At 35.2% G+C, this 22,981-nt stretch overlaps 1 protein-coding gene across 1 annotated transcript in view; it reads right to left on the bottom strand.

Moving 5' to 3' along the window:
- Positions 1–11,678: 11,678 nt before the first annotated feature.
- The window catches only part of LOC149839568 (uncharacterized), a 20,140-nt gene continuing 8,837 nt past the window's right edge, over positions 11,679–22,981 (bottom strand). Inside the window, exons 3-6 of the mRNA XM_090004894.1 lie at positions 13,518–14,080; positions 13,333–13,391; positions 12,878–12,959; positions 11,679–12,152 (exon numbers count right to left, since the gene is read on the bottom strand). Coding sequence (XP_089861020.1) covers positions 12,081–12,152; positions 12,878–12,959; positions 13,333–13,391; positions 13,518–14,080 — 776 coding nt within the window. The 3' untranslated portion in view covers positions 11,679–12,080. The remainder of the gene's footprint in view (positions 12,153–12,877; positions 12,960–13,332; positions 13,392–13,517; positions 14,081–22,981) is intronic.

The raw sequence follows: 22,981 nt of genomic DNA, 5'->3' as shown, positions 1-22,981 counted from the left end.
AATAGTCATCACCAAAGTACTCGTTGATTAACATCATATCTAGTCATTCACACTCACTTCTTAATGTTGAAGACGACAACATGTATAACTCAACATAGAAATCAATTTCAGAGGTAGTATGGACTTTTTAACCCACCATTGTGTAGTGATGCAATTTATAACTATCTGCATGGATTTTCTCTCTTCTTGGAGATGAGAGGCCAATTCAGTTTGCTCAAACGAATCAAAGTATGGTAAAAAGTCACAAGTGTTATACTGTTAATTTATGAGAATATAATTAACTAAACATTGTATATTGACGCCCACTTTTTCACATATCATGTAGTTCAAGATGGCATTGTGAATGTCATGTTATTGTCTTCTCAAACTAGGATAGGTTTGTATCTTTACCAAGCCACTTTATAGCTCTAATATTGCTCTCATTTTGTTGGGTCAATCTCTAATATTAATAATTAGCAGAATACTTGTTGCAGAACATTGGAACTTTATCAAATAAATATCAGCAAAGGTTTCTAATTACAAGGGTAATTTTGTCTTTTTACCCTGTTAAAGTGTAGTGGTGCTATTTATCTCCCTTAACATAGTTTTATCTCTTAATAAATGTTATCACACTACTTGATAAAGACGATAGACGTTCTCGGTTCCTTCTTCAAAATTAGCATGTGCTCAAACATGGTTCTTTGTTCCTTCATGAAAGACGAGACACGTTATATTGTAAGACTCTCAAAAAATTTTAATGACCAAACATCGGATCTTGTCATTCACACTTTCACATTTGATTTTGAAGTAGATGGCATTATAAATGTCATGAGGTTGTTTTGTCACATAAGGGTAGCTTTGTCTTCTAACCCCACCATTGTGCTGCTCTCTTACTTCTCCCATTTTGTACGATCAATCTCTAACAATGGCTATTAGTAACATAGTTGTTGCTAAAGATCGTATTGTGTCATTCACACTTTCACACATGTTCTAATTAAACACGACACATGGTACACACCGACAAAGTTTTCTATTTCATGAGTAGTTTTCCCAGTTTTACCCCACCATTGTGTAGTTGTGCTACTTACAAAATACTTGTGGGATGAGAGGAAAGAAAACACTATTACTCATCATAGAAGTAATGAACAATGACTAAATATCAACCAAAATCAAATTGTACCCCTTTTAGATAATGAGTGCTTTGGATGCGTTGTAACAATGGGTACTGATAACATTTCCCATAATCTTCTTTCTGTAGAAAACTAAGAATTGCAATTTAACCAGACGCTTCGCCTCCATCACTTTTGACCCAAAAAATCATCACCATCAATGATATGATATTCTTCTACTCCAACTTGTATTGAACTAACTTATATTAAACTACTTGTTGAAGACTAGAGACGTTATCTGATGGTCAATCAAAACTAAAGTATGTTTTTAACCCACTTGCACACCTTGTTAGAGTTTTAGGGATTATAAGTAACTATACATCGTATCTTGCCACTCGCACCTTAACATTTCATCATATTGAATATTGCACACAAATAACCTGTTAACGTTTTCTCACGTAGGGGTATGTTTGCCTTTTACCGTGCTACTTTGTAGTTCTCCTGCTTCTCACATTTCGTGAGGTCAATCTCTAATAACAGCCATCACCAACGTACTTATTGTTGAACATCAATCATGTTCACACTTCAATACTTATTCTTGTTGAATAAGACACGACGAATACATTAGTATAGAAATCAATTTCAACGGTAGTTTTATCTTTTTAACCCAACATTGGGTAGTCATGCCATTTATCTATTTCTGTCAGGGTAGGTTTGTCTTTTTACCCCGGTATGGTATAGCTATTCTATTTTCTGATTTTGTAGTGTATACCTCTAACAATAGTCATTATAATAGCACTTGTTGGTTAACATCATATCTTCTCATTCACCCTTCCACACTTCTTCAAATTGAACACGACATGATGTAAATATCGATATTGAAATCAATTTTATTGGTAGTTTTGTACTTTTATCACAACATTATGGAATTGTGCTATTTATCATTAGAGTACTTGTTGGTGACACGTGGCCATTCCATGGAATTATGCATGGCATTTTATTGATTTGTCATAAAGTGTAAGTTTGGTATTTACCCTGCAACTATATAGCTCTATTATTTTTTTATTTCAAACAGTATGCCGCAGGTAGTAGCAATCACCATATTACTTGTTGAACACCTTATCTTGTCATTCACACTTTCACACTTATTGTTCAACAAGACACCATGTATATGTCGATAAAGAATATAATACAGAGGTACTTTTGCCTTTTTACCCCACTAATATGTAGTCGTGCAATTAATCTCTTTCTGCAGGGGCTCTCCTCATACTAGCAATTATAAAAGCACTTCTTCGAGTCTGATTTAGTTTGCTCAATGGAATCAAAGTATGGTAAAACGTCACACGTGCTATATTGTTAGTTTATGGGAACATAAATAACTAAACATCGCATCTTGACACCCACATTTTCAGATATCATGTTGTTTAAGGTAATATGAATGTCGTATTATTATCTTCTCAAACTTGGATAGGTTAGTATCTTTACCAAGCCACTTTGTAACTCTGTTATTGCTCCCATTTTGTTGGGTCAATCCCGCATATTAATAATCAGCAAAATACTTGTTGCAGAACATTGGAACTTGAACAAATAAAAATCGACAAAGGTTTCTATTACAAAGGTAATTTGGTCTTTTTTGCCGATAATGTGTAGTGGTGCTATTTATCTCCTTTCACAAAGTTTTGTCTCATAATAACTGTTATCACACTATTTGTTAAGAGCGATAGACGTTCTTGGTTCTTGTTTCAAAATTAGTGTATGCTCAAACATTGTTCTCGGTTCCTTCCTCGAAGATGAGATGCGTTATACTGTAAGAGTTTAAGAAATTATTAGTGACTGAACATCGGATCTTGTGACTCATACTTTCACATTTGATTTTGTAGTAGATGGCATTATAAATGTCATGATGTTGTTTTGTCACATAAGGGTAGCTTGGTCTTTTTACCCCACCACCGTGTATCTCTCTTCTCCCATTTTGTACGATCAATCTCTAAAAATGGCTATAAGCAACATAGTAGTGACTGAAGATCATTTTGTGTCATTCATACTTTCACGCATGTTCTAATTAAACACAACATAGTTTTCTATTTCATGAGTAGTTTTCACTTTTCACCCCACCATTGTGTAGTTATGCTACTTATAATAGTACTTGTTGGATGAGGGGCAAAGAAAACCCTCTTAGTCATCATAGAAATACTAAATAATCACTAAATATCAATCAAAATCAAAATGCTGCCCTTTTGGAAAATGAGTGCTTTGGATGCACCATAACAAAGGGTACTCCAAAAATTTCCCATAATCTGCTTTCCGTAAAAAAACTTGGAATTACAATTTAACCATCAGTTTTGCCATCATCACTTTTGACATAACAATCATTAGCATCAACGATATGATATTCTTCAATTCCAACTTGTATCATACTAACTTATATCAAACTACTTGTTGAAGACTAGACACGTTATCGGTTGGTTAATAGAAATTGAAGTATGCTCGTAACCAACTTGCATATGTTGTTAGAGTTTCAAGGATTATATGCAAACTATACATCGTATCTTGTCACTCGCACTTGTACATTCCATCTTGTTGAAGATTGCGGACAAATAACTTGTTAGTGTTTTCTCATGTAGGGATATGTTTGTCTTTTTACCCTATTCCTTTGTAGTTCTCCTATTTCTCACATTTCGTGAGGTCAATCTCTGATAACAGCCATCACCAACGTACTTGGTGTTGAACATCAATCGTGTCGTTCACACTTCCACACGTATTCTTGTTCAACACGACACGATGAATACATTAGTATAGAAATCAATTTCAAGGGTAGTTTTATCGTTTTACCCCAATATTGGATAGTCATACTACTTATCTCTTTCTAAAAGGGTAGGTTTATCTTTTTACCGCGCTAATGTATAGCCCTTCGATTTTTTGATTTCGTAGGGTATACCTCTAATAATAGTCATAGCAATAGCACTTGTAGCTTAACATCATATCTCATTGAACACGACACGACAAATACATTAGTATAGAAATCAATTTCACCCTGGCACCTTGCATCTCTCCTCTTTCTCATATTCTGTGTAGTCAATCTCTAACAAAAGTCATCACCAACGTACTTGTTGTTTATCATCTATCTTGCCATTCACCCTTCCACACTTCTTCTAATTGAACATGGCATAATGTAAATATCGATATTGAAATCAATTTTATGGGTACTTTTGTTTTTTTACCCCACTATTGTGAAAACGTCTTATTTATCACCGGAGTCCTTGTTGGAGACGAGTGGCCATTCAGTGCAATTACGCATGGCTTGTTATTGATTTGTCGTACAAGGGTAAGTTTTGTTTTTACCCCGCTACTTTGTAGCTCTCCTACTTTTCTGATTTCGAACGGCGTGCGGATAGTAGTAACAATCACCATATTACTTGTTGTTGAACATCTTATCCTGTCATTCACAGTTCCGTACTTCTTATTGTTGAACAAGAGACATAGAAATATATTTTAGAGGTAGTTTTGCCTTTTACCCCACTAACGTGTAGTCGTGCACTTAATCTCTTTGTGAATGGGCTTTTCACATACTAACACTTGTAAAAGCACTTTTTGGAGACAAGATCACCACTTAGTTCGCTGAAACGAATCAAAGTATGGTAAAAACTCACACGTGTTATATTGTTAGCTTATAAGAATATAAGTAACTAAACATCGTATATTGACACCCACATTTTCACATATCAGCTTATTCCATATGGCATTGTGAATGTCGTGTTATTGTCTTCTCACATTAGGATAGGTTTGTATATTTACCAAGCCACTTTATAGCTCTTTTATTTCTCTCATTTCGTTGGGTCAATCTCTAATAGTAATCATCACAAGAATACTAGTTGCAGAACATTGTACCTTGACTAAATAAATATCAACATAGGTTTCTATATTCAGTGTAATTTTGTATTTTTACCCTATCATTGTGTATTAGTGTTATTTATCTCCTTTTGCATAGTTTTGTCTCAAACTAATTGTTATCAAACAACTTATTGAAGATGAGACATTTTTTATTCCCTCATCAAAATGAAAGTAGGCCTGCAACACGCATGGAAACGTTGTTAGAGTTGCAAGGATAATCAATATACATCATATCTTGTCACTCACACTTTCATATTTCATCTTGTTGAAGATTGCATCATGAATGCCTTGTTAATGTTTTCTCACATGGTAGTAGGTTCGCCTTTTTACCCCGCCACATTGTTGCTCTCCTGTTTCTCACATTTCGTTTTGTCAAACTCAAACAACATTCATTAGAGGTAGTTTTGTCTTTTTACCCCCACCAATGTATAGTCATGTAATTTCGCTTTTTGAAGGGGCTTTTCTTATACTAACAATTATAAAAGCACAGCTTGGAGAAGAGAGGCCCGCACATTTCGCTCAAAAAAATTATATTATTGATTTTTGGGATTATAGGGAACTGAACAACGTATATTGACACTCATATTTTCAAATACCATGTTGTTGAAGACGGCTTTGTGAATATCATGTTATAGTCTTTTCGAAGCAGGGTAGGTTTGTATATTTATCAAGCCACTTTGTACCGCTTCTATTTCTTCCATTTTGTTGGGTCAATCTCTAATAATAATAATCACTATAATACTTATAGCAGAACATCTTATCATGACCAAATAAACATCAACAAAGCTCTCTATTTCAAGTGAAATTTTATCTTTTTACCCTGTCATTGTGTTGTAGTCCTATTTATCTCCATTCACATAGTTTTGCATAAAACTAATAGTTATTAAACGACTTGTTGAAGATGAAACGTTCTAGATCCCCTCTTCAAAATTAAAGTATGCATATAACCCACTTGCATTCGTTGTTCGAGTTTCAGAAACTGTAAGTAACTATATATCATATCTTGTCACTCACACTTTCGCATTCCATCTTGTTAAAGATTGCATCATGAATGCCTTGTTAATAATTTCTAACATAGGGGTAGGTTTGTTTTCTTACCCCATCACCTTACATATATCCTCCTTCAAACATTTCGTGTGGTCAATCTTTAAAAACAGTCATCACGAACGTAATTATTGTTTAACATCTATCTTGTCATTCACCCTTCCACACTTCTAATTGCCCACGACATGATGTAAGTATCAATATTGAAATCAATTTTATGAGTAGTTTGGTCTTTTTACCCCACAATTGTGGAATCGTGCTATTTATAATCAAAGTACTTGTTGGAGACAAGTGACCATTCAATGGCATTATGCATGGCTTGTTATTGATTTGTAATACAAGGGTAAGTTTTGTTTTTACTCCGCTACTGTGTATCTCTCCTATTTTTCTGATTTTGAATGGTATGCCGCTAGTAGTAGCAATCACAATATTACTTATTGTTAAACATCTTATCGTGTCATTCACACTTCCACACTTATTGTTGAACAAGACACCATGTATATATCGACAAAGAATATATTTCAGAGGTAGTTTTGCTTTTTTACCCCACTAATGTGTAGTCGTGCAATTAATCTCTTCCTGCAAGGGCTCTTCTCAGACTAGAAATTATAAAAGCACTTCTTCGAGACAAGAGACCCATTTAGTTTGCTCAATCGAATCAAAGTATGGTAAAAAGTCACATGTCTTATACTGTTAGTTTATGGGAACATAAATAACTAAACATCGTATCTTAACACCCACATTTTCACATATCTTGTTATTCAAGAAGGTAGTGTGAATGTCGTATTATTATCTTCTCAAACTTGGATAGGTTAGTATCTTTACCAAGCCACTTGGTAACTCTGTTATTGCCCCCATTTTGTTGGGTCAATCTCTGATATTAATAATCAGCTAAATACTTGCTGCAGAACATTAGAACTTGAACAAATAAAAATCGACAAAGGTTTCTATTATAAAGGTAACTTGGTCTTTTCCCCCGATAATGTGTAGTGGTGCTATTTATCTCCTTTCACATAGTTTTGTCTCATAATAACTGTTATCACACTACTTGATAAAGATGATAGACGTTTTGGGTTCCTTCTTCAAAATTAGTGTATGCTCAAACATGGTTCTTTGTTCCTTCATAAAAGACGAGACGCGTTATATTGTAAGAGTTTCAAAAATTATTAATGCCCGAACATCGGATCTTGTCACTCACACTTTCACATTTGATTTTGTAGTAGATGGCATTACAAATGTCATGATGTTGTTCTATCACATAAGGGTAGCTTTGCCTTTTTAGTCCACCACCGTGTACCTCTCTTACTTCTAACAATGGCTATCAGCAACACAATTGTTGCGGAAGATCATATTGTGTCATTCACACTTTCATGTATGTTCTAATTAAACACGACACATGGTACACACAGACATAGTTTTCTATTTAATAAGTAGTTTTCACTTTTCAACCCATCATTGTGTAGTTGTGCTACTTATAACAATACTTGTTAGATGAGGGGCAAAGAAAACACTATTAGTCATCATAGAAGTACTAAACAATGACTAAATATCAGTCAAAATCAAATTGCAGCCCTTTTAGACAATGAGTGTTTCGATGCACTGTAAAAAGGGTACTGCTAACATTTCCCATAATCTTTTTTCCGTAGAAAACTAAGAATTGCAATTTAACCATCGGCTTTGCCTCCATCACTTTTGACCCATAAAATCATTAACATAAATGATATGATATTCTTCTACTCAAACTTGTATCACACTAACTTATAAGAAACTACTTGTTTAAGACGAGAGACGTTATTGTTGGTTAATCAAAATTAAAGTATGCTCGTAACCCACTTGCATACGTTCTTAGAGTTCCAGTGATTATAAATAATTATACATCGTATCTTGTCCCTCGAACTTTTACATTTCATCTTGTTGAAGATTGTGCACGAATAACTTGTTAACATTTTCTCGTGTAGGGGTATGTTTGTCTTTTTACCTTGCTACTTTGTAGTTCTTCTATTTCTCACATTTTGTGAGGTCAATCTTTAATAACAGCCATCACCAACGTACTTATTGTTGAACATCAATCATGTTGTTCACACTTCCACACTTATTCTTTTTTAACAAGACACGATGAATACATTAGTATAGAAATCAATTTCAAGGGTAGTTTTATCTTTTTACCCTAACATTGGGTAATCATACTATTTATCTCTTTCTTCAGGAGTAGGTTTGTCTTTTTACCCCGCTACTGTATAGCTCTTCTGTTTTTTTATTTCGTAGGGTATACCTCTAATAATAGTCATTACAATAGCACTTGTTGCTTAACATCATATCTTGTCATTTACACTTTCACACTTCTTAACAAGGTTATAAGTATCATATCGTTACTCGTATCGATCGGGCCCAAAGTAACACTGTATTGTATAGTATCTTAAATTTTTAATAAAAAAATCAAAAATTTCAAACAAAATGCAGAAAATCAAAAATATTTAGCATAAATTATAACAAAAGCATATCATATGAAACAATGATGAATTGCAAAAAATGCAACCATAAATTCACATATAAAGGCAACTACATAATTTAAATTAATAACCATGCAACTCATAAGTGACAATGTAAATAAAAGACAACTACATAATTTAGATTTTAAACACAATTAAAGTCTTACATTTAACCAATGAGAGTTCGTGACAACTAAAAACATAACATTTAACCATCGTTTTGCATGCCAATCATTATCCCTAAAGTTCTAAACTATAAAGATCCTAAAACTAAACTATCTTCTAGAGCCTATTTGTCAAACATCAGGATAGTATTTCTTGAGTTCTGCATCCAAATGTTGCTCAATGATCATTTTATATTGGGTCATTTTTTTTAGCAAGTAGGTCATCATCATCATCATCATCATTTTCAGAATCTTGAGCAATTTTTGGAAGTCATTCATCTTTGCATTTTTTCAAAATTCTTCGAATTACTTTTATTTCAGCAATAACATCAACACAAAAAGTTACAGGAATAGATCGAGAATTACATGGACATACATTTTGATCTTGACCTACAATATGTTGCTTAAATCTATGCAACCCACCTCTAATAATAGCACCACAAAACAAACATCTCAAATTCAATGGCAACCCTAGTTGTGTTACATCATCAATGCTTCTGCAGTATTGCCATGCAGGATCATCTCTAATATGATATGAACGTGAAGACGACATTGAAGGATCTAAAATAAAATAAAACCAATTAAAAAACTCAATAAGAAGCAAAAAATAAGCACCAAACACACATTTCCCCAAAAACACTCAATAAAAAACAAAGAATAAATATTTTGTACTTTATCGCACTTTCATGATTCAGAAAATGGTGAAAATGCACTCTTGATAAAATCACAAAAACCCTCGCTCTTGCGCACGAATCGGCCCACAAATCAATCTCACAAAACTTAGGTTGTGTGGGTTCCCTTCTAACAAACTCTAGACATATGAAGAACTCGGCCCTCAAGAGCCCTTTTAAACCAAAAAAGAAAAAAAAACTTTTGGCCTTTTTTAAGTGCGCCGACATTGTATCGTGATATATATTATATTGCACAATATAGTACGATACATGGGTGTATCGTATGAAACAACCGATACGGATATGATACACGCTCATATTGCAATATGAATGTGTATCATATCGCAAAACACAAAAGTAACAATAAGTATCGTACGATATGTACAACTATGCTTCTTATTGTTGAAGACGACAACATGTATAAATCGACATAGAAATATATTTCAGAGGTAGTTTGATCTTTTTAACCCACCATTATGTAGTCGTGCAATTTGTCTTTCTGGATGGGATTTTCCTTGTTCTTGGAAATGAGAGGCCCACTCAGTTTGCTCAAACGAATCAAAGTATAGTAAAAAGTCACAGCTGTTATATTGTTAGTTTATGGGAACATAAGTAACTAACCATCATATCTTGACACCCACATTTTCACATATCATGTTGTTCAAGATGCCATTGTGAATGTTGTGTTATTGTTTTCTCACTAGGATAGGTTTGTATCTTTACCAAGCCACTTTGTAGCTCTTCTATTTCTCTCATTTCGTTGGGTCAATCTCTAATAGTAATCATCACCAGAATACTAGTAGAAAAACATTGTTTCTTGACCAAATAAATATCAACATAACTTTCTATTACAAGCAAATTTTGTATTTTTACCCCATCGTTGTGTAGTGGTGTTATTTATCTCATTTTGCATAGTTTTGTCTCATACTAACTGTTATCAAACTGCTTGTTGAAAACGAGGGACGTTCTCGATTCTCTCATCAAAATTAAAGTATGCTCGCAACACACTTGCATACATTGTTCAAGTTTCAGGGATTATAACTAGTTGTTGTTGAACATCATATTGTGTCATTCACACTTTCATGCATGTTTTAATTGAACACGACACAGTGTACACACCGACATAGTTTTCTATTTTTTTTACCCCACCATTGTGTAGTTGTACTACTTATAATAGTACTTGTTGGATGAGGAGCAAAGAAAACACTATTAGTCATCATAGAAATACTAAACGATGACTAAATATTAATCAAAATCAAATTGCAGCCCTTTTAGACACTGAGTGCTTTGGATGCAGTGTAATAAAGGGTACTGCTAACATTTCCCATAATCTTCCTTCCTTAGAAAATTAAGAATTGTAGTTTAACCATCAGCTTTGCCTCCATCACTTCTGACTCGTAACAATTATTAACAGCAATGATATGATATTCTTCTACTCCAACTTGCCCTTGTATCGGGCTAGAAAAATATCTTATCAATACATACCTATCGTTAAAAACAACTACATAATATTCTTCTACTCCAAGTGGTCCTTGTATGGGGTTAGAAAATATCTGATCTACACAAATCCCTGCATCTGATAAACATAAACTTCCTAAATCATGCATAGGTTTTATTAGACTTGGGATTGGGGTACAGTGCAGATAGTCAAGGGCAACTAAAAATGATCTGCATGACACTGGATCATGAGAGTTGTATCTGGTGTACGTGCATGGTATGTGCTGTTATGTATGTGTTGCTCTGTGCATAAATTCAACGTGCATTATATGTGAAATTTGATACTTTGGCAACAACCAATCCTTGATAAAATGCACAGCATATTAATCAGAAAAAAGCACCTTCTTTTTTAACAGAGAAGTAAACTTAACTGTCATGAGCTGTGTATTTTACACGCTCATACAACTTCAGTTTCTTGGAAATGCCCAAGCATGTGTATTCTCATAACAGGCAGAAAAATATTATCCACATATAATGACTGGCAACTCAGATATAATCAACCAACTCAATAACCACTAACCATTCAACCAAAATGCCAACATATAACCTGGTATAGAGCAGGTCAAGCACAAAGCCAATTCAGACTGATCAAGCCTTAAGGCTATGTACTCCTATATGTAAAGCTACCAAACAAAAGGTACTTAGGTTTTCTCTTTCATTCAGGCCTGTCAAATGGACATGCACCATACACTTTTATAACATATAATACCATGAGAATGGTAAAGACCAACATGATTTATTTGTGATGTTGGGTGCAAATCACAAGTGTACCATTTTTTTAATGGAAACTGTGCCCCCTTTTTTTTTATGGCCAAGATGGACCCTTCAGCTGATAGCAGTTTTACTGACCATGATATCACATTCAATCCAATAAATAGCATTCTTAGTATAGATAATAGAACATTTGATAAAGGCATTTATAATAGTATAATAAAATGAAGTTAGACAATGATGCCCCAAACCCTAGGTAGAGAATTTGATCTCTAATGACCAAAATTTTCAGAAAAAACATGATAAGCTTTTATGTTTAAGAAAATCAAGCTTAAGATTACAAGGCAAGGGTAAACTATAAGCAACCCAATAAATCATGTTACACATACGTAGAACAAAATGTTTCCAATAGCATGCACGTGAATAAGCAATTCTGCAGAACCCAGAAAATTCTGATTCAAAAAGGAAACTAATTTTGAGTTTCACTGACATACCAGCTAGTGCTGAGAAGGAACAGTGTGAAAATTACGCACATTTCATCATGCTATTCACAACCTGATTGTCATATTGTATGACTACAAAAGGATCACTTGTTCCCTGGAAATTTTGTATCAGAAGTGGCATTATTTTCAAAATGGAACATTACTGGAACTGCCAATGAGTGTAGGAAATGCATTTGTTAGAAACTATTTTCACATGATAGCATTTCCTTGAGAAAAACATTATATAGCCCAGAGCCACCCAGAAGTTCCACATAAATTGATCAAAAAGACTGACCAAAAAACCTCAAGCAAACAGTGTTAATGGCTTATTTTTCTCTAATGATCAAGAGATGAATATACTGTCCACATGAGGCCATGATAAAAAGAAACACGCATCTTAAAGATGTAGCATCTTCATGACCATAAAAAGTGTCTGAGTTCCTTACTGAAGTTACCCTAGATGGTAAAGATTCTTCCTCATCTTCTATCACTACATCCAAAGTGCTTTTCTATGTCCAAAGACCGAGTAGGTGTTAATGTGCATTGTGGTAGATAATTCTATTTGTTTAGGATATCAAAATGCAGATGTTGACCCAGGTTAATTAGCAGGGCTCAATGTCTAGTTTCCAGGATCATTGGGTTTCACAACAGTTTTAACACTTCTCATCCAATATTCACTCAAATTACTAACACAGTCATATTGATCAACTCAAAATCAGCTTCAATATAAAAGAAAGATGGAAAATGTTTTAGACCAGTCTACATTCTCCAAAACCATTAGACAGAAAACTCCGATTCAACAAAATGAATCAATAAAGATAAAGGAGAAAAGGAACCAACCCAGGGATCCATGGCAGGCAAATCCACACCCTTTTTCAAATTGATAAATAGCTGCCCATCATAAACCTCACGAAGGAACTGCCTGGTCAGATAAATATTTTGAAGGGTTAGAATCGACAAACAAGAAAGCATCCAAGACTCTCTTAACAGCTAAATCAATTTACAAAAGAGTGTCAACTTCACAGAAAACACAAGTAGATCACTTAACTTAACCCAGAACTTCTTTGAAGAGAACATGAAAAATCTAAAACACAAAAAACCCTAAAATTCACCAATCGAAACAACCTAGCTTGAGTACAACTTGAGTACAAATCATTCCAAAGGAAGATCGAGACAATAGATCATGAATTTCCTACACGAATTTGACTACAGTCAAGACAACCGTTAGGCGGTGCGTATGCTAAAAACAAATCGATTGGGAAAAAAGAAAATAGTAAACGATCAAACTGTCTTACTCGGAGATATACACCGTCTGGCACTCCGCGGCATTAATCTCACGCGTCCCCACGTTCTCCTGCCTCAACGAGAAAGAAACCACGCTGAGATCAAAACAATCGCATACTAGATCCACAAAAACCAAAACCGGAGAAAGAAAAAATGAAAATCGAAAGAAGAAGCAGGCAAACACAGCGAAACTCACAGGCTGGCTCGTGTCCGCTCCGAAGGCAAACCCAGAGAGCACGATGGTGAGGTTGAGATCAAACGGGACGCGATCGTCCTTCCTCTCCGCACTTTCCCAGGAATTATCCATCCTATCGGGTTCCTTCCGGAAGAAGAAGCATACGACGCCGCTCCGCAGCCTAGAAGTCGTGTACAACGAAGGAGATCTCGAGACGAATCGCCTCGATTCGATGCTCATCGCAGAGCTCCGAGCGTGGAGAGGCGGAGCGGAACGGAAGCAGAAGCCTCGCAGGAACGGCGACAAGAGTCGACAGACGACGAAGGACGCCGCCGACGAGATTAGGGGTTCGAATGAACCGAGAATTTCAGATCGTCTCTGGTTCTCGAGGGGAAAGAGGGAAGACGAGGATGCGCTCCGCGAGAGCTTCCAGAGACATCGCTCTTCTGGTTCTTGTTCTTGGAGTAGATAGAGAGTGAACGATGGCTTACTTTCCCCGTTAATAAGCGTGTGGATGGCCGTTGGCACTTGGCGGGCCTTTTGAGCTTCAATTGGGCGGGATTTGTAATTGCGTATCGAGTACGCTTTACAAATAGAAACTAAAGTCGGTTGGGTTCGGATCGAATGAAATCAAAACTAAAGTCGGTTGAAGAAAGCCTTTTTTAAGCCTGTCTTAGATGGATCCAGTCAGATTTTGATCAGGACAGAAAACATTGGTGCTATGAGCATAGTGACGAAACGTTTTCTTGGGTAAATATCGGCAGCCAATTTCTTCTGATAAAAATTATCTTTTTTACCTTTCATTTTTTGCAAAAAATGGTAAAACTTTTACTTAAAAATTAAAAACAATTTATTTTTGTTGCAAGGAATATGAGATATGGCCAATTTAATTTATGGAGTATTGATGATAAAATATTTGGGAGAGGGTGATTGAGTCTAGGTTGAGGAAGGTTGTCACGATATCGGAGAATCAATTTGGTTTTATGCCTGAAAGATCAACTATGGAAGCTATACATCTTCTTAAACAACTTATTGAAAGATATAGAGAGAGGAACAAAGATTTGCATATGGTTTTTATTGATTTAGAGAAGGCATACGATAGAGTACCTAGGGACGTTCTCTCGTGGACAATGATGAAGAAAGGTGTTTCTCTCAAGTACATTAGTATAATTAAAGATATGTATGAAGGAGTAGTAACCAATGTCCGCACTTGTGAAGGGGTGACAACCAATTTTCCGATAACGGTTGGGTTACATTAAGGATCTGCTTTAAGCCCTTTCCTATTTGCGATAGTGATGGATGAGCTTACGAGATCAATTCAATAAAATGTACCGTGGTGTATGTTGTTTGCTGATGATATTGTTTTGATTGATGAGTCTAGAGCTCGGGTTAATGCTAAGTTAGAATTATGGAGACAGACATTGGAAGCTAGAGGTTTTAAGTTGAGTAAGAGTAAGACTGATCATATGGAATGTCGGTTTAGTAAGCAACGAAGTAGTGATGGGAGTGTAGTGAAGCTTGGTGAGCAAGAAATACCGGTGAATGATTATTTCAAATATTTGGGATCCATCATTCAAAAGTATGGAGAAATTGATGGAGATGTAAATCATAGGATAAAGGTTGGGTGGATGAAATGGAAAAGTGCAACTGGAGTGCTGTGCGATCGTAGAATGCCATTGCGGTTGAAGGGAAAGTTTTATAGGACGACTATTAGACCTGCTTTACTATATGGTACGGAATGTTGGGCTGCCAAGAGACATCATATTCAAAAAATGAGTGTAGCTGAGATGCGGATGCTTACATGGATGTGTGGAAATACAATAAAAGATAAGATTTAGAACGAGGAGATACGTAAGAAGGTAGGTGTTGCACCCATTGAGAATAAGATGCGAGAGAATCGCTTACGGTGGTTTGGACATATTCGGCGAAGGCCTAATGATGCTCCAGTTAGAAGGTTGGAGAAATGGGAAAATATATTAGTTAAAAGAGGTCGGGGTAGGCCTAGGAAGACTTTGATGGAGATGATAGGAAAGGATATGAATGCTTTGAACCTCACCGAGGACATGGCATTGGATAGAAATGATTGGAGGAAAAGGATTCATGTGGAAGACCCAAAATGAATTTCTTTTTTGGTTCATATCGCTGACCCCAATTGTTTTGGGATGAAGGCGTAGTTGTTGTTTGTATTGATGATAAAATATTTGTCAGCCCCACATTTTTTGATTCGATAATTAGTTATTAGTTTTTTTTATGCCATTTCGTACTGTACAATTTCATGGGATCATTTACCCGCGAGTGGTAACGAGAAGAATTATAAAATGGATTGAAAACTATTTTCAAATCTTGAATAAATGAATTTTAATTGATAAAACCCATTCAGGTACAGCTGATATTTTTTTTTGAAAGGCAAGCTGGAATTAGGTAGACCCCACCGGTTATTATTCAACGTACCACTGGAGTTTTGAATCTGCAACGTCCCACCACAAGGGGACGTGCACTGACAGCTCCTACCAACTATGACAACTTCAGAAAAAAAATATGCATCTGCCTAGCGTGGCGACAAAAGTTTAAAACGGCAAAATATTGGCAATAAAAATAATAATAATTTTTATAAGAAAATATAAATAGGACACATTTAAAAATAAAACCTCGGGTGTTTTCACAATAAGTATATGCTAAAAACGTAAATATGGCGATATTTGTCACGGTTTGAAAATCTCCATTTTAAACTTTCAGGCAATTTTTCACGATATTATCGTGAGATTTTTATAAATCACGCTATATTTATCACAGAGCTGCCTAGTACATAGATTGTGCAATTTGACTTTCTTGGGTAACTGGCCAAACTCTTAACCGACTTTGCCAATTGCCATTGGGCAACTATGATGGAACTTTTTACCTTTGGAACAACAAAAAAACCATCACTCACTGAGTTCATTGATTTTGAGCCACCAGCCCCAAGAAATGACTGCAGATCCTCTTACTAAAAGGCTAACACCGAGATCATATTCTGATCAACATATAATGAAGATGGTCTATTTGATTTTTTCTTATATACGACAATACATTATGGTTATATGTGATCATATTTATAAAACTAAATTGTTTTTCAATGTTTTTTGTGTAATTTTGTATAAAGTATCTCTCATTTGAAAAAAGAGAACAACAGAAGAACAATATTAAAAACACCAATAGAATGGGTTAATGGCAAACCTATTCATAAAGATATTCTTAACATGCTAAACAGTGAAAATAAATAGTATTATACTATGTGAAAATATGACATCTCGTATAGAGATGTTCATCATCATGACTCATAATTCATTCCAGTGATACAAGATAACATGTAAATCTACATGAAAATTAAATCAAGATAACAATATAGAATTTTGATAAAGTATTTTTTCATGTCAATGAGTCAAGTTGGGGAATGTTGGATTTTGGATCAAATCATGTTCAACCTGGATGTGACCCATATTGACATCAGCACATCAAGGGACATACATAAGTATGGCTTTTGGGTTTATTAAGGGGTTACAAAACAGTTATGAGGTATCAGAATTGTCCATTAAAACATATATCAGTGTCTATTATGGACCTCCACCAAATCTCCCTATAAATAGGAGACTCGTAGTGGTGTGATGAGTGCCACATACATGTATGATTTATCTTTCTGGGTTCAAGGGTACTGCTCACCTCTTGACATTATGGCTTGGGCTTATTGAGGACGTTGATTGGCTAAGGAGCACGCTGACTGTAATGTCACGTATTTTCATACTTAGTTAAAATTGAGATTTTCAAAAATTTGGCCAAGTTTGGGAGAAAAATCGTTTGAACCTCGATTTTAAATTGATATTTTTGAGTCTCGGTTTGACACAGCTCTCGTCAACTAGGTCTAAACGAGCCAATCGAAACGTGAGAAAAAACTTTATTTTCGACCTCTAAGTTCGAGCAAAATTTGGGTTATTTTCTGACAAAATTCAGATTTTGATATTCGTGTAATATATCGTTGGATGCGTCTGAGAATTCTAAGTGCAACAATATCTTGTCTTCCTGATTTTGAGTTCTGATTTATCTGAAAATCATATTTTTTAAAAATTAAGCAGTTTATCGAAACAGATCCAGAGTTGGATCAGATTGGATCCAAGGCCTACGATCCAAACTAACATGGATTTGGGTCTTATTTAAGTCCTACTTAAATTTGGATTTAATCCATATATTGATCCATTTTTTTGTATGGGTTTGGATCTCAGACCTGGATATGGATCCAAATCCAATCCTCATGATTTTCCTGCTTTAAATAAAATAGAAAGCTTTATTTTGGGGTTTAATAAGGTTAGGAAACCTTATGGGTTAATTTGGTTATTTTTTGGTACTTTTAGATCATTTTTAATTAATTAATTAATTAATATTAATTCTGAATTTTATTTTTGGGGCTGAGTAGAACTCTTTAAAAGAATCCTTATTTCGGCTTAAGAGAGGTTAGGAAAGAGTTTTAAAAGGATTGGAAGTTTTTGTTTTTGAAAGTCAACATTTTGTAGTATTTTTAAAAAATTAGGAAACAAAGTGAGAGAGTGAGAGTACCACTTTTTGGGAACTCACTTAGAGAGGGCTGGACAAGGAGGGACAACCTCCTCTATGGGGGCCTATAAAAAGTCTTCAAAAAGAGAGAAAGTAAGAAAAAAAGAGGTAAAAGGGAAAAGAAGAGGAGGAAATTTGATCTTTTTCAACAATCCAACCCTTGATCCACCATTATTTTTCTTAGATTCATGCAAATGTATGGGTTTTTCTCTTGTCTCGGATGAGAAAAAGAGCCTAAATAAGCTTTAGGCAATATTTTTATGGGGAACCATTGATTCTATCTTGATCTTTCATGGTTTATGAGAATCAATATAGGAAGGTTAGATTATGTGAAATTTATATTTCTACGATTTCTCTGCATGTTTTTATGATTTTCTCAATATATATATATATATATATATATATACACACACACACATGTAGAAACATGTATATAGATGTATATATTGAAAGTGCTATAGGATCGAGGCAACAAGCACTAGAGGGGGGTGAATTGTGTTTTTAAATAACGTCTTTGGAATTTTGAAGAATTTTGAGATTCACAAAACAATCACACAAAGAACACAAGAATTTATCCTGGTTCGGTCTTCCAGACCTACATCCAGTCCCCAAGCAAAACCCGTTTGAGATTTCCACTATCAATCTTGTGTAACCACAAGAATATACAAACCAAATTCAGTCCCACTTTCAGTAACAAACCTACTGAAAGCAAACAACTCCTTTAAACCATTGTCATTTCCTTTTACATAAAAATATAAGTAAGCAACTTACAATCAACCTACGAGCCCTTCTTATGAATGCAAATGAAATGCAATTAGCTTTTGAGGTTGTTGAAATACTCAACTCACAAATTCACTCTCAAAGGAATTTGAGTAAAAATATCAAGTGAGTGAGAAAATGAATACTTGAATAAATAGGAGTAAAAAACAAAGAATAATTCAATGTAATTCGATTGGTTTTGATATTTTTGAGTGTGAAATGTACTTATATTTATAGCTGAAAGATTCCATAGGTTGAGGGTATGAAAGAGTGTCAAAACAGTCACTTTTGAACGTCAATTCGTTTGAAAAATGAAAAGACACACATTTTAAATGGCGCTTTTGCGATACATTTTAATGGTAAAAAGTTCATCTATAAGGTCAAAGAATCATTGGCAAAACAAAATGCTCAGTTTAAAATGCAGTTTGACATATTCTCACAACTCCTTCGGTCATTCACGACTAATCATTTTCAAAATGAAATGCCCCATTTTATGCATATTACCAATAGCATGTTCAACAAAAGTGATGCAGAAGCGGAGCATCACCAACCGGGATCATAATCCATTTAGATCCTTAGAAGCTTCTAGTAACCATGGCTTAAACTCAAATTGTTAAAAGGGTTGCATTACATGCAAAATTTTCTAAGAATATAACCTTAACATAATTGATTAATGCACTTTGTCATTCCTTTTGAATGTGACAAACTTATTCTTTCATTTTCTTCATCTCATATAAAATTCTTTATCACCTTAATGTTTGTCCCATAACTCTATATTTGCATGTGTGTGTACACGTGTGCACTTGTGTGTGTTTCACACGCTTAATGTTTAACTTTTTTGTAATTAACTTTGGTGTTTTTAGTCATCTTCAAGTACAATTTGCAAATAAATATAGTCTTGGTCTCCACGTGCATTTTGTGTTAATGATTTTGTGTACTGATTTTTCATTGATGGGTGTTCGGATTTGGAATTAGGATCCATGCAAATGGTTCGGATTTCAGATAAAAAATACATTAGGGAGTTGGATCAGGTCGGATCCAAAAAAGCTAAAATCTGCAAAACCACCATCCTAAATCCGAATCGTTTGCAACCTTAGGATCCAATCTGGAACAACCCGTCCAGAAGTGGAATCAAAATCAGCTGACTCGATCGAAACTAACCAAGACCTTTAGCAATACCTACTGTTTATTTTCCTCCTCACCATGCATTCTCTACCAAATTGTTAGGTTCAGACCCAAGTTGCCAAAGAGGGAAGCAAAATCGAGAAGCAATGCGGGAATTATTAGTGAGAAGGAATCAATGCAGGAATTGGAAGCGAGAAACAATGGGTTCACAAGTACATGTGAAGCCAGAAGGTAATAGGATAAATGAAAAAGTTTTTTGCATTATATATTGCTTATTTTAGGTTTATTCTTCAATCCAATCAAGGTAGGTCAACTATGGTGGTGTTATTATAGAAACCATAACTCGTTATTTACATAAATACATTAATTTTGTAGTGAAAATTTAATTATGATGTCCTTAGAAGTGTGCTTCCTGTGATAAGGGTACCGAGTTTCAAAAGCACTTATTTGCCAACAGGGTGGTTAGGAGGGTGATGAGATAAAGGCACCAGATCAAACCCTCTCGGTGCATGGGTGTGTCCATAGCTTTTAGAGGTGGACCACGTAAGTTTGGGTGGTTGTGGGGCTCCGCCCAAGATTTTTCTTTGCTTGCATGAGAGTTTCTCATCATTAAAAAAAAACTTAGTTTGCATCTTTCGATGCATATTCTTAGGAAGCAAGCTTTCCATCATTGGTAGAAGCCATCCAAAGTTTTTCAACATGGGGTGTCTTAATCTTTTATGCCAGAGATCTACACTAATTTTTTTATAAAAAGAGTTTTTTAGGTGAATATAAGAAATTCATATAGTAAAGATCTCGTCTTTTATGACCTTGATCAATCAGCTTCCCTCACTAGAGATTCTGTACCCAACAAGCTTTAGATGAGAATAATACTTTACACCCATAATAAAAAAAAATTGGGATACCGAAAAAAGGTTTAAATCTAATTTAGGAATAACCCTCATATTTGAAAAAAAAATCAAAATATTGTTGAGATTTTTATACTTTTAATTTTTAAAGAAGTACCACCGACAGTTGACACACATGAAAAATATGAATTAGTGCAATCGGATAAAAGAGGCTAATTATGAGTCATGTGAAAAGGGCTCTTAAATCCAAAATCTAAGAAGACTTGCTCGAAAGAGAAGAAGAGAAAATGATGGCACCGGATGTAGGAGTGACTTTTAGATTTTGAGAGACACTCTCTGCTATTTAGGCAATTATTAAATCATTGAAGTTGCCATTTTTTTTTATTATAGAGGTTTTTCACTTACAGCGACCACTTTCTTAAGCTTGGAACAATCCGGTTTAATATGCTCCAATTCTTTACAATGATGACAAATAATTTTTACTTTTATATCTTCCTCCATTGTGTCTAGAATATCATGCCCCACTAATTTTAACATGTCATTTAACTCACTCAAACTCTGTTCCATGAAATATCTTTTTCCTGATTAGCAAGCATCCGAGTTATTTATCTATTGATGCCCTCGTTTATTACCAGATGCTAACACAAAATAATGATCCAACTACAAACTGAGCTCACAAAAAAAGATCCCATTCAGTTAGTTGGGGTTAGGTAAGGAACCCAATTCCGGGCATGCATGGTCAAGGTGAACATAATCTGGACTTTAGTCCAATCATAATTTTTAATGTGTTCCGTAACGTTTTTCCTTTTTTCTTTATTACACAGGAAAAGTGACACCAAGTCACCAGACCGGCTACACCGGAAAGCCATGCCGAGCTATGATCACCGTGCCCAACAACGTAAAACACCCCAGGACTGAAACACAGCCCAAGTATCAAACTCTTGACATCCTTCAGCTTCAAAGTCTGAGTCGACCGACCTGGCTGGGTGTGCACAGATCCCTTCTTTGTGCATAAACTTCTTAAAGATAGCAATTTGACCATATTATCTGTTCTGCTTACGCAAGTTTCTGTCCGAGCGAAAACCCAGACCGACTAAAGGTGGCTTGAAGTCCATTCTTGGCAGACCTAGTCAACTCTTCGAGGCTTTAACTATTTTGTTGACGATAGCCAACAATGAACTAAACAAAGAACAAGATGTAGGTATAGAAGCATCGGCCTTTTTTCCAAAAGCAAGATAATACAACTAAAAGAGTGAGATGCCATCTGGGATAGGTTGGGAAGGCATGCTGACATGCATGCTTCAGGTCAGTAAATGCACTCAAGCAATGGAAAAGGTCATGAATCTAGAGTTGGACAAGCACCATAAATCAATTTGGAAGGCTACTGCTTGGTGGTATACATTGCGGGAGAGAAATGGGAGAAATTTGAAAAGATGCATAAAAAGTGATACAAAATGAAAAATTCATAAAGATTTTTTGACCCTTTCTAACGATAAAAAATTTTCTGAGTTTTTTTTTTTAAATTACACTTTTTGATAGAAAACATTCCGCCATGAGAGAAGGAATTTTTCCAGGAAAATTTTATGGGCTCTCTCTCCGTCTCACTGCTTATCACCACCCTCCAACAACAATCACCCACCTCACGAAAAACCGCTCTTTCCACGATGATTTTCAACCATCCATCTCACTACCACTACTACCACCCATGATGATAATCCACCATCACACACCTCCGGAAAAACCATGCCAAATAAGTTCCACCAATCCCTTTCATTTTTTTTAAGATTTTTCGTTTTATTTTTCTCATGCTATCCAAACAACTGAAAATTTTTATTCAGAAAAATTATCATATCAAAACTTCTTATGGGCAAAGTTTTCTTTTCCTATGAGAGTTTTTCATGCTTCCAAACACGCCGGTAGAAATGGTTTACATGCACATTTTGCAAGATGTGCTCTGTATGGTCAGCAGCCTTTCGGGTTTTCAGTCTATCAAATGGTTGTCCGGCCACTTTGCTTAAATGTTTTCAGCCCTTCTTGGATTCGCTGGTGGTCGATATCTCCTCGACCTACAGCAACAACTGCAACTGAATATTATGTTGAATGAGAAATGTTTGTCCTTTCCCTAAAAAGCACTCTTTGGAATTGCTTTTGGAAGTAAAATCATGAATTGGC

The sequence above is a fragment of the Nuphar pumila genome, chromosome 4, assembly GCF_984573655.1.
Source record: "Nuphar pumila chromosome 4, dmNupPumi1.hap1.1, whole genome shotgun sequence".
In the NCBI taxonomy this organism is placed as follows: domain Eukaryota; kingdom Viridiplantae; phylum Streptophyta; class Magnoliopsida; order Nymphaeales; family Nymphaeaceae; genus Nuphar; species Nuphar pumila.
The sequence above is the reverse complement of the archived record's forward strand: the minus strand, read 5'-3'. Positions and strand labels throughout refer to the sequence as shown.